At 42.8% G+C, this 13,177-nt stretch overlaps 1 protein-coding gene across 1 annotated transcript in view; it reads left to right on the top strand.

Annotated features, from left to right (window-relative positions):
- slc23a1 (solute carrier family 23 member 1) overlaps positions 1 to 12,618 on the top strand; it is a gene marked incomplete at its 3' end in the record, with an annotated part of 45,341 nt that extends 32,723 nt beyond the window's left edge. Inside the window, exons 8-13 of the mRNA XM_079247503.1 lie at positions 8,635 to 8,782; positions 8,847 to 8,952; positions 9,048 to 9,177; positions 9,249 to 9,392; positions 12,204 to 12,299; positions 12,377 to 12,618. Of these exons, the coding sequence (XP_079103629.1) occupies positions 8,635 to 8,782; positions 8,847 to 8,952; positions 9,048 to 9,177; positions 9,249 to 9,392; positions 12,204 to 12,299; positions 12,377 to 12,618 (866 nt within the window). The remainder of the gene's footprint in view (positions 1 to 8,634; positions 8,783 to 8,846; positions 8,953 to 9,047; positions 9,178 to 9,248; positions 9,393 to 12,203; positions 12,300 to 12,376) is intronic.
- Between the last annotated feature and the right edge of the window lie 559 nt (positions 12,619 to 13,177).

The raw sequence follows: 13,177 nt of genomic DNA, 5'->3' as shown, positions 1-13,177 counted from the left end.
AGATGATGATGGTGGTGTGGTTATGATGAAGATGATGATGGTGGTGTGGTTATGATGAAGATGATGATGGTGGTGTGGTTATGATGAAGATGATGATGGTGGTGTGGTTATGATGAAGATGATGATGGTGGTGTGGTTATGATGAAGATGATGATGGTGGTGTGGTTATGATGAAGACCAATGATGGTGGTGTGGTTATGATGAAGATGATGATGGTGGTGTGGTTATGATGAAGATGAAGATGATGATGGTGGTGTGGTTATGATGAAGATGATGATGGTGGTGTGGTTATGATGAAGATGAAGATGATGGTGGTGTGGTTATGATGAAGATGATGATGGTGGTGTGGTTATGATGAAGATGATGATGGTGGTGTGGTTATGATGAAGACGATGATGGTGGTGTGGTTATGATGAAGATGATGATGGTGGTGTGGTTATGATGAAGACAATGATGGTGGTGTGGTTATGATGAAGATGATGATGGTGGTGTGGTTATGATGAAGACAATGATGGTGGTGTGGTTATGATGAAGATGATGATGGTGGTGTGGTTATGATGAAGATGATGATGGTGGTGTGGTTATGATGAAGATGATGATGGTGGTGTGGTTATGATGAAGACAATGATGGTGGTGTGGTTATGATGAAGATGATGATGGTGGTGTGGTTATGATGAAGACAATGATGGTGGTGTGGTTATGATGAAGATGATGATGGTGGTGTGGTTATGATGAAGATGATGATGGTGGTGTGGTTATGATGAAGATGATGTTGGTGGTGTGGTTATGATGAAGATGAAGATGGTGGTGTGGTTATGATGAAGATGATGATGGTGGTGTGGTTATGATGAAGATGATGATGGTGGTGTGGTTATGATGAAGACGATGATGGTGGTGTGGTTATGATGAAGATGATGATGGTGGTGTGGTTATGATGAAGACAATGATGGTGGTGTGGTTATGATGAAGATGATGATGGTGGTGTGGTTATGATGAAGATGATGATGGTGGTGTGGTTATGATGAAGATGATGTTGGTGGTGTGGTTATGATGAGATGAAGATGGTGGTGTGGTTATGATGAAGATGAAGATGGTGGTGTGGTTATGATGAAGATGAAGATGGTGGTGTGGTTATGATGAAGATGATGATGGTGGTGTGGTTATGATGAAGATGATGATGGTGGTGTGGTTATGATGAAGACAATGATGGTGGTGTGGTTATGATGAAGATGATGATGGTGGTGTGGTTATGATGAAGACAATGATGGTGGTGTGGTTATGATGAAGATGATGATGGTGGTGTGGTTATGATGAAGATGATGATGGTGGTGTGGTTATGATGAAGATGATGATGGTGGTGTGGTATGATGAAGATGATGATGGTGGTGTGGTTATGATGAAGATGATGATGGTGGTGTGGTTATGATGAAGATGATGATGGTGGTGTGGTTATGATGAAGATGATGATGGTGGTGTGGTTATGATGAAGATGATGATGGTGGTGTGGTTTGATGAAGATGATGATGGTGGTGTGGTTATGATGAAGATGATGATGGTGGTGTGGTTATGATGAAGATGATGTTGGTGGTGTGGTTATGATGAAGATGAAGATGGTGGTGTGGTTATGATGAAGATGATGATGGTGGTGTGGTTATGATGAAGATGATGATGGTGGTGTGGTTATGATGAAGATGATGATGGTGGTGTGGTTATGATGAAGACAATGATGGTGGTGTGGTTATGATGAAGATGAAGATGATGATGATGGTGGTTTCGTATGATGAAGATGATGATGGTGGTGTGGTGATGATGAAGATGAAGATGATGATGGTGGTGTGGTTATGATGAAGATGAAGATGATGATGGTGGTGTGGTTATGATGAAGATGATGATGGTGGTGTGGTTATGATGAAGATGATGATGGTGGTGTGGTTATGATGAAGATGAAGATGATGATGATGGTGGTTTCGTTATGATGAAGATGATGATGGTGGTGTGGTTATGATGAAGATGATGATGGTGGTGTGGTTATGATGAAGATGATGATGGTGGTGTGGTTATGATGAAGATGATGATGGTGGTGTGGTTATGATGAAGATGATGATGGTGGTGTGGTTATGATGAGATGATGATGGTGGAGTGGTTATGATGAAGATGAAGATGATGATGATGGTGGTTTCGTTATGATGAAGATGATGATGGTGGTGTGGTGATGATGAAGATGAAGATGATGATGGTGGTGTGGTTATGATGAAGATGAAGATGATGATGGTGGTGTGGTTATGATGAAGATGATGATGGTGGTGTCGGTTATGATGAAGATGATGATGGTGGTGTGGTTATGATGAAGATGAAGATGATGATGATGGTGGTTTCGTTATGATGAAGATGATGATGGTGGTGTCGGTTATGATGAAGATCGATGATGGTGGTGTGGTTATGATGAAGATGATGATGGTGGTGTGGTTATGATGAAGATGTTGATGGTGGTGTGGTTATGATGAAGATGATGTTGGTGGTGTGGTTATGATGAAGATGATGATGGTGGTGTGGTTATGATGAAGATGAAGATGATGATGATGGTGGTTTCGTTATGATGAAGATGATGATGGTGGTGTGGTGATGATGAAGATGAAGATGATGATGGTGGAGTGGTTATGATGAAGATGAAGATGATGATGATGGTGGTTTCGTTATGATGAAGATGATGATGGTGGTGGTGATGATGAAGATGAAGATGATGATGGTGGTGTGGTTATGTGAAGATGAAGATGATGATGGTGGTGTGGTTATGATGAAGATGATGATGGTGGTGTGGTTATGATGAAGATGATGATGGTGGTGTGGTTATGATGAAGATGAAGATGATGATGATGGTGGTTTCGTTATGATGAAGATGATGATGGTGGTGTGGTTATGATGAAGATGATGATGGTGGTGTGGTTATGATGAAGATGATGATGGTGGTGTGGTTATGATGAAGATGATGATGGTGGTGTGGTTTGATGAAGATGATGATGGTGGTGTGGTTATGATGAAGATGATGATGGTGGTGTGGTTATGATGAAGATGATGATGGTGGTGTGGTTATGATGAAGATGATGATGGTGGTGTGGTTATGATGAAGATGATGATGGTGGTGTGGTTATGATGAAGACAATGATGGTGGTGTGGTTATGATGAAGATGATGATGGTGGTGTGGTTATGATGAAGACAGATGATGGTGGTGTGGTTATGATGAAGATGATGATGGTGGTGTGGTTATGATGAAGATGATGATGGTGGTGTGGTTATGATGAAGATGATGATGGTGGTGTGGTTATGATGAAGTGATGTTGGTGGTGGTGGTTATGATGAAGATGAAGATGGTGGTGTGGTTATGATGAAGATGATGATGGTGGTGTGGTTATGATGATGATGATGATGGTGGTGTGGTTATGATGAAGATGATGGTGGTGTGGTTATGATGAAGATGATGATGGTGGTGTGGTTATGATGAAGATGATGTTGGTGGTGTGGTTATGATGAAGATGATGATGGTGGTGTGGTTATGATGGAAGATGATGATGGTGGTGTGGTTATGATGAAGATGATGATGGTGGTGTGGTTATGATGAAGATGATGTTGGTGGTGTGGTTATGATGAAGATGATGATGGTGGTGTGGTTATGATGAAGATGATGATGGTGCTGTGGTTATGATGAAGATGATGATGGTGGTGTGGTTATGATGAAGATGATGATGGTGGTGTGGTTATGATGAAGATGATGATGGTGGTGTGGTTATGATGAAGATGATGATGGTGGTGTGGTTATGATGAAGATGATGATGGTGGTGTGGTTATGATGAAGATGATGATGGTGGTGTGGTTATGATGAAGATGATGATGGTGGTGTGGTTATGATGAAGACGATGATGGTGGTGTGGTTATGATGAAGAAGATGATGGTGGTGTGGTTATGATGAGATGATGATGGTGGTGTGGTTATGATGAAGATGATGATGGTGGTGTGGTTATGATGAGATGATGATGGTGGTGTGGTTATGATGAAGATGATGATGGTGGTGTGGTTATGATGAAGATGATGATGGTGGTGTGGTTATGATGAAGATGATGATGGTGGTGTGGTTATGATGAAGATGATGATGGTGGTGTGGTTATGATGAAGATGATGATGGTGGTGTGGTTATGATGAAGATGATGATGGTGGTGTGGTTATGATGAAGATGATGATGGTGGTGTGGTTATGATGAAGATGATGATGGTGGGTGTGGTTATGATGAAGATGATGATGGTGGTGTGGTTATGATGAAGATGATGATGGTGGTGTGGTTATGATGAAGACAATGATGGTGGTGTGGTTATGATGAAGATGATGTTGGTGGTGTGGTTATGATGAAGATGATGATGGTGGTGTGGTTATGATGAAGATGATGATGGTGGTGTGGTTATGATGAAGATGATGATGGTGGTGTGGTTATGATGAAGATGATGATGGTGGTGTGGTTATGATGAAGATGATTGTTGGTGGTGTGGTTATGATGAAGATGATGATGGTGGTGTGGTTATGATGAAGATGATGATGGTGGTGTGGTTATGATGAAGATGATGATGGTGGTGTGGTTATGATGAAGATGATGATGGTGGTGTGGTTATGATGAAGATGATGATGGTGGTGTGGTTATGATGAAGATGATGATGGTGGTGTGGTTATGATGAAGATGATGTTGGTGGTGTGGTTATGATGAAGATGATGATGGTGGTGTGGTTATGATGAAGATGATGATGGTGGTGTGGTTATGATGAAGATGAAGATGATGATGGTGGTGTGGTTATGATGAAGATGATGATGGTGGTGTGGTTATGATGAAGATGATGATGGTGGTGTGGTTATGATGAAGATGATGATGGTGGTGTGGTTATGCATGAAGATGATGATGGTGGTGTGGTTATGATGAAGATGATGATGGTGGTGTGGTTATGATGAAGACAATGATGGTGGTGTGGTTATGATGAAGATGAAGATGATGATGATGGTGGTTTCGTTATGATGAAGACAATGATGGTGGTGTGGTTATGATGAAGATGATGATGGTGGTGTGGTTATGATGAAGATGATGATGGTGGTGTGGTTATGATGAAGATGATGATGGTGGTGTGGTTATGATGAAGATGATGATGGTGGTGTGGTTATGATGAAGATGATGATGGTGGTGTGGTTATGATGAAGATGATGATGGTGGTCTGGTTATGATGAAGATGATGTTGGTGGTGTGGTTATGATGAAGATGATTGATGGTGGTGTGGTTATGATGAAGATGATGATGGTGGTGTGGTTATGATGAAGATGATGATGGTGGTGTGGTTATGATGAAGATGATGATGGTGGTGTGGTTATGATGAAGATGATGATGGTGGTGTGGTTATGATGAAGATGATGATGGTGGTGTGGTTATGATGAAGATGATGGTGGTGTGGTTATGATGAAGATGATGATGGTGGTGTGGTTATGATGAAGATGATGATGGTGGTGTGGTTATGATGAAGATGAGATGATGATGGTGGTGTGGTTATGATGAAGATGATGATGGTGGTGTGGTTATGATGAGATGATGATGGTGGTGTGGTTATGATGAAGATGATGATGGTGGTGTGGTTATGATGAAGATGATGATGGTGGTGTGGTTATGATGAAGATGATGATGGTGGTGTGGTTATGATGAAGACAATGATGGTGGTGTGGTTATGATGAAGATGAAGATGATGATGGTGGTTTCGTTATGATGAAGACATGATGATGGTGGTGTGGTTATGATGAAGATGATGATGGTGGTGTGGTTATGATGAAGATGATGATGGTGGTGTGGTTATGATGAAGATGATGATGGTGGTGTGGTTATGATGAAGATGATGATGGTGGTGTGGTTATGATGAAGATGATGATGGTGGTGTGGTTATGATGAAGATGATGATGGTGGTGTGGTTATGATGAGATGATGATGGTGGTGTGGTTATGATGAAGATGATGTTGGTGGTGTGGTTATGATGAAGATGATGATGGTGGTGTGGTTATGATGAAGATGATGAAGATGGTGGTGTGGTTATGATGAAGATGAAGATGATGATGGTGGTGTGGTTATGATGAAGATGATGATGGTGGTGTGGTTATGATGAAGATGATGATGGTGGTGTGGTTATGATGAAGATGATGATGGTGGTGTGGTTATGATGAAGATGATGATGGTGGTGTGGTTATGATGAAGATGATGTTGGTGGTGTGGTTATGATGAAGATGATGATGGTGGTGTGGTTATGATGAAGATGATGATGGTGGTGTGGTTATGATGAAGATGAAGATGATGATGGTGGTGTGGTTATGATGAAGATGATGATGGTGGTGTGGTTATGATGAAGATGATGATGGTGGTGTGGTTATGATGAAGACAATGATGGTGGTGTGGTTATGATGAAGATGATGATGGTGGTGTGGTTATGATGAAGATGATGATGGTGGTGTGGTTATGATGAAGATGATGTTGGTGGTGTGGTTATGATGAAGATGATGATGGTGGTGTGGTTATGATGAAGATGATGATGGTGGTGTGGTTATGATGAAGATGATGATGGTGGTGTGGTTATGATGAAGATGATGATGGTGGTGTGGTTATGATGAAGATGATGTTGGTGGTGTGGTTATGATGAAGATGATGATGGTGGTGTGGTTATGATGAAGATGATGATGGTGGTGTGGTTATGATGAAGATGATGATGGTGGTGTGGTTATGATGAAGATGATGATGGTGGTGTGGTTATGATGAAGATGATGATGGTGGTGTGGTTATGATGAAGACAATGATGGTGGTGTGGTTATGATGAAGATGATGATGGTGGTGTGGTTATGATGATGATGGTGGTGTGGTTATGATGAAGATGATGTTGGTGGTGTGGTTATGATGAAGATGAAGATGATGATGATGGTGGTTTCGTTATGATGAAGATGATGATGGTGGTGTGGTTATGATAAAGATGATGATGGTGGTGTGGTTATGATGAAGATGATGATGGTGGTGTGGTTATGATGAAGATGATGATGGTGGTGTGGTTATGATGAAGATGATGATGGTGGTGTGGTTATGATGAAGATGATGATGGTGGTGTGGTTATGATGAAGATGATGATGGTGGTGTGGTTATGATGAAGATGAAGATGATGATGGTGGTGTGGTTATGATGAAGATGATGATGGTGGTGTGGTTATGATGAAGATGATGATGGTGGTGTGGTTATGATGAAGACAATGATGGTGGTTTCGTTATGATGAAGATGATGATGGTGGTGTGGTTATGATGAAGACAATGATGGTGGTTTCGTTATGATGAAGATGATGATGGTGGTGTGGTTATGATGAAGACAATGATGGTGGTTTCGTTATGATGAAGATGATGATGGTGGTGTGGTTATGATGAAGACAATGTTGGTGGTGTGGTTATGATGAAGATGATGATGGTGGTGTGGTTATGATGAAGATGATGATGGTGGTGTGGTTATGATGAAGATGATGTTGGTGGTTTCGTTATGATGAAGATGATGTTGGTGGTGTGGTTATGATGAAGACGATGATGGTGGTGTGGTTATGATGAAGATGATGATGGTGGTGTGGTTATGATGAAGATGATGATGGTGGTGTGGTTATGATGAAGATGATGTTGGTGGTTTCGTTATGATGAAGATGATGTTGGTGGTGTGGTTATGATGAAGACAATGATGGTGGTGTGGTTATGATGAAGATGATGATGGTGGTGTGGTTATGATGAAGATGATGATGGTGGTGTGGTTATGATGAAGATGATGTTGGTGGTTTCGTTATGATGAAGATGATGTTGGTGGTGTGGTTATGATGAAGACAATGATGGTGGTGTGGTTATGATGAAGATGATGATGGTGGTGTGGTTATGATGAAGATGATGATGGTGGTGTGGTTATGATGAAGATGATGTTGGTGGTTTCGTTATGATGAAGACAATGATGGTGGTGTGGTTATGATGAAGACAATGATGGTGGTGTGGTTATGATGAAGATGATGATGGTGGTGTGGTTATGATGAAGACAATGATGGTGGTGTGGTTATGATGAAGATGATGATGGTGGTGTGGTTATGATGAAGATGATGTTGGTGGTTTCGTTATGATGAAGATGATGATGGTGGTGTGGTTATGATGAAGATGATGATGGTGGTGTGGTTATGATGAAGATGATGTTGGTGGTTTCGTTATGATGAAGATGATGATGGTGGTGTGGTTATGATGAAGACAATGATGGTGGTGTGGTTATGATGAAGATGATGATGGTGGTGTGGTTATGATGAAGATGATGTTGGTGGTTTCGTTATGATGAAGATGATGATGGTGGTGTGGTTATGATGAAGACAATGATGGTGGTGTGGTTATGATGAAGATGATGATGGTGGTGTGGTTATGATGAAGATGAAGATTGAGATGGTGAAGATGAAGACGATGATGTCGGTGATGAATAGTGATGAAGATGACGATGAAGATGATGATGAAGAAGTGAAGGGATTGTGATGAAGATAAAGGTGAACATTGATGATGATGATAATGGAGTTCTTCTCTCAAAGGTCAGTGGGGGTTGCCCGTGGTAACTGTTGCCGGGGTGCTGGGGATGTTTAGCGCCACCATGGCTGGAATCGTGGAGTCGATTGGAGATTATTACGCCTGTGCCCGTCTCTCTGGAGCCCCGCCCCCTCCGATCCATGCTATCAACAGGTAGGACAGGAAGTGATGTCACCAGGTGAATGCATGTCTGGGACTGTTTATCTGTTTGTTGCAGGGGCATCTTCACAGAGGGCATCTGCTGCGTCATTGCTGGTCTGTTGGGGACAGGAAACGGCTCCACCTCCTCCAGTCCAAATATCGGCGTCCTAGGTATCACCAAGGTAACCAAGCACAGAGAGGACACTCCAGTCTTGTCTCCCCACACTGGGACCAGAACTGTACTGGGGTTTGCTTGATTCATTGACCCTGCTTGCAGGTGGGCAGCAGACGGGTGGTGCAGTACGGAGCGGGAATCATGTTCCTGCTGGGATCGGTCGGGAAGTTCACGGCTCTCTTTGCCTCGTTGCCAGACCCGATCCTTGGAGGAATGTTCTGCACTCTGTTTGGTGAGCTGCAGTGAAAGGCCGCTAACACAGGTCGCAAAGTCATGTGATATTAATCCAGGTGTGTCTTTCAGGTATGATCACAGCAGTTGGTCTGTCGAACCTGCAGCTGGTGGATTTGAACTCCTCCAGAAATCTTTTCGTTCTGGGATTTTCCATGTTCTTTGGTCTGACTCTACCAACATATCTGGACACGCATCCCAACTCCATCAGCACAGGTGAGTTTACCTGCATATTAAGGCAAACATGTTTCAGTGTCGATGATTGTTTATCAGGGAAAACTGGACCCTAAAACCCTCGATGTGGCTCGGGTTCTGGTGAAACAACAACCCATTAGATGTGACTGTTATCCAGGTTTAAAGGAAGATTAATGTGTTAGTTGGTTAGTTAGTTAAAAGTTACATAGTACTGTATAATACTGTATAGTATTGTATAATATCATATTGTATTGGATAGTATCGTATGGTGTTACGTCCCAACTCTGCAAAGGGATGTGAGGTGTAACAAATGAGACCTGCAGACAGGTGTTAAATGTGGAACTGCTGAGAATTTATTGTGACAAGTTTAGATGGGGAACAAATAAATGGTGGTAATATTACAAGTGGTGGGTTTAGAGAAGCTGCTAAAGAAAATACAGCAACAAAACATGTACACACACAACTTAAAAACCAGCCAGTACAAAACAAGGAAAACGAGGCCCGAAAAGTGCAAAACAAAAACTAGCCTGCCAAGCTAAAACACAAAGTGAAGCAGCTCTAATAGCAGTGCTTACAAAGTACTATCTACTAATACAACAGAAATCCTTAACTAGCCCAACATATTCAAACTTTAATAAAAAATAATGTCTATAAATGCAACAAAAAGGGGAGCTAAAAGGGTTTTAAAAGACTATTTACAAATATAACAGAGAGACCAAAGGGCTATTCTTTTACTACGAAAACAACAAAACTCTATTTACCGAAAGAAATAGACAAGGAATACAAAACCAAACAGTTTTAACACTGCCGGAAGCAAAATTCTACGAACTAAACAAAGTCTACACGAATTATCACCACAAAAGCACATGATCAAACTCCACAGATTGCAAGCTGAGATCGTCAGACGGTGCTAAACAGCTGCCGGTGGGTCCACAGCTGCAGCCAGTTTAAATCTCTGCAACGCTGTCCATAGGTCCGGCAATCATCCAATCAGCAGGCTGGAAACAAGGGTGTGGCGAGCAGAGCCAATCCTCAGGTGGTGACAGACATCCGTAACATATGGTGTCAAACAGTATTGTACAGTATCAGAAACTATCATATTGTCATGTATATTATATAGTATTGTACAGTATGGTATGGTATTGAATAGTATTGAATACTATTGTATAGTATTGTACGGTATTGTACAGTATACAGTATCAGATACTATCATATGGTATGGTATCATATTGTATAGTATATCATATAGTATTGTACAGTAAATGGTAAATGGACTTGTATTTCTATAGCGCTTTTCTAGTCATGCAGACCACTCAAAGCGCTTTACACTACTTGTCACATTCACCCATTCACACACACACTCATACAACACACTCATACCCCGATAGGCACATCGGGGGGGCAGCTTGGGGTTCAGCGTCTTGCCCTTGGACACTTCGGCATTTTAGTCAGGGGAAGCCTGGAATTGACCTCCCAACTTTCCAGTTGAAGGACAACTGCTCTTCCTCCTGAACTACAGCCGCCCGTATAGTATAGTATAGTATAGTATAGTATAGTATAGTATAGTATAGTACAGTACAGTATAGTATGGTATTGGATAGTATTGGATACTATCGTAGGGTATCGTTTCATATCATCGTATATCATATAGTATGGTAAAGTATTGTATAGTATTGTACAGTATAGTACAGTATGGTAACGTGTCAATCAGATCAATCAAATCAAAGATACTTTATTCGTCCCCAAAGGGAAATTCAGAGTTCAAGCCAGCTCGTCCAAGGTCAGAAATACAGACATAACATTCATGACAAAAGAGTAAAACAGGACCGAGCTAAGCTCAGGCCATGCAGCCATTATACCAGTGCTGCCATACAATAGATAAGAAAAGAGATACAATAGGATCATAGGACACAAAGTCCAGAAAGGCGGTGAGTCATGTGGGAGGGGACTGGGGCCAGATGAGGAGGGGGACAGAGCGTCTATGAACATGTCTTCCGTTCTCAGGGGGAGTTGTGCTGGATGGGAAGCCGAATCCAGATATGATTGTTTGGGTTCCAGGCGAGGAAAACAATTTGCCCTCGGCCTTGAGTCCATAGCAGGTCTCAGGCGGCAGCTCCAAACAGCCGAATGGGGGGGTCAATTTCCACCAGTTCTAGCAGACATCTTCTCCATGTTGTTGTCGATTCTGCAGACCAGCTCTGGGACCACAGCCAGATGTCCAGTATGGACCAACTGGCATCCTGCTTATGGTCGAGTCTGGTCAACACAAGAGTCTGTGCACTGCTAGCCCGGCACATACCGTTGCAGAATTCTGACAGCCTGCCAGTCGTTGCCAGAATCTCACAAGTCTTCAGGTAGATCAGGATTCCACCAGCGCCAATCAGCAGAATCCCGATCACCAATAATCCAAAGATGTAAACATCCTCCATGTCCTCAGAGGACAGAACCGCCAGATACATCGGTCTCCACCTGGCCCATGAGTCCTGAACGTATCCAGCGGAAGCATCCCCTCAGGACATGCGGGCTCCCCTCTGCCTGATCTTCGGGTTGAGAAAATTTGATCAATTGCATTGAGAGACCAGCTGATCAAATCCATGATGTAAATCTGAGTATTGTATAGTATTTGCTAACACTTCTATGTGACAAACGTAGAAGGAAATTTTCCAGCCGGTCATGTGGTAAGCTCACCTAAAAGTTATGTAGAGATGGAAAAACTGTTAGTTCTTCACTTTGGAAACCAGAGATCAGAACCAGATCAGGAGTCTGACGATAAAGACGAGGAGGTCTGTAGATCCGTCAGATGCAGATCATATAGATCAGCTCTGTTCTCAGGTCTCACAGAACTGGATCAAATCTTGACAGTCCTTCTGTCAACCGAGATGTTCGTTGGAGGTTTTCTGGCTTTCTGTCTGGACAACACGATACCAGGTAACATGCCACATGCAGCCGAGGCGGACTTCTACATCCGGCTGGGCAGACTGTGAACACGACTTCTTCTTCGCCAGGTACCCAGAAGGAGCGAGGGCTTGTTGGCTGGAGTTGCTCCTCTTCCTCTTCCTCTTCCACGTATGACTTTCCTGTGGGGATGGGCGTGGTCCGGCGAACTCGCTGGCTCAGCTGGATTCCCATCAGCCCCTCCTTCACCGGTTTCAGGACCGCAGGCGAAGCTCCGCCTCCGGAGCCGGAGGAGGGAGGAGACCGGCAGGAGGAAGAGGCGGACCTGCACCTGCCCAGCACCAGGGTGTGACATCATCATGGAGACCAAGCAGTTGTGATTGTTTTTGTTCAACGCAATGAATTGTGATTGATTATTGATTGGCTATGATTGATCAGAATGTTGTCGTCAATGTTTCTGCTCTTCCGCCTCTACCTGAGAAGCGACAGCACCATGTGCAGTTACCTGACTTCCTGTTACAGACCACCTCCTGTCTGATTGGACCTTCAGGGTCAGCTGACAGCCTCAGCAAATGAACATGGCTGTAAACATCAGGGAAATAAAAACAAACATGTTTACATCTCACGTCTTTTTATTTGTCACATGTAACAAAAATATGACTTTCATCATGTTTATGGCATAAATGCTGCTGTATGACGTCAGCATGACGCTCCTGTAACATGTCCGTGATGTGTCCTATGACGTGTCCTATGACGTGTTCTGTGACGTGTTCTGTGATGTGTTTTGTCACGTGTCCCGTGACGTGTTCTGTGACGTGTCCCGAGACGTGTTCTGTGACGTGTCCCGTGACGTGTCCTGTGACGTGTTCTGTGACGTGTCCCGTGACGTGTTCTGTGATGTGTCACGTGAC

This window comes from Telmatherina bonti (genome assembly GCF_933228915.1).
Source record: "Telmatherina bonti genome assembly, chromosome: 10".
Classification (NCBI taxonomy): domain Eukaryota; kingdom Metazoa; phylum Chordata; class Actinopteri; order Atheriniformes; family Telmatherinidae; genus Telmatherina; species Telmatherina bonti.
This window is presented reverse-complemented; position numbering and strand designations above follow the sequence as displayed.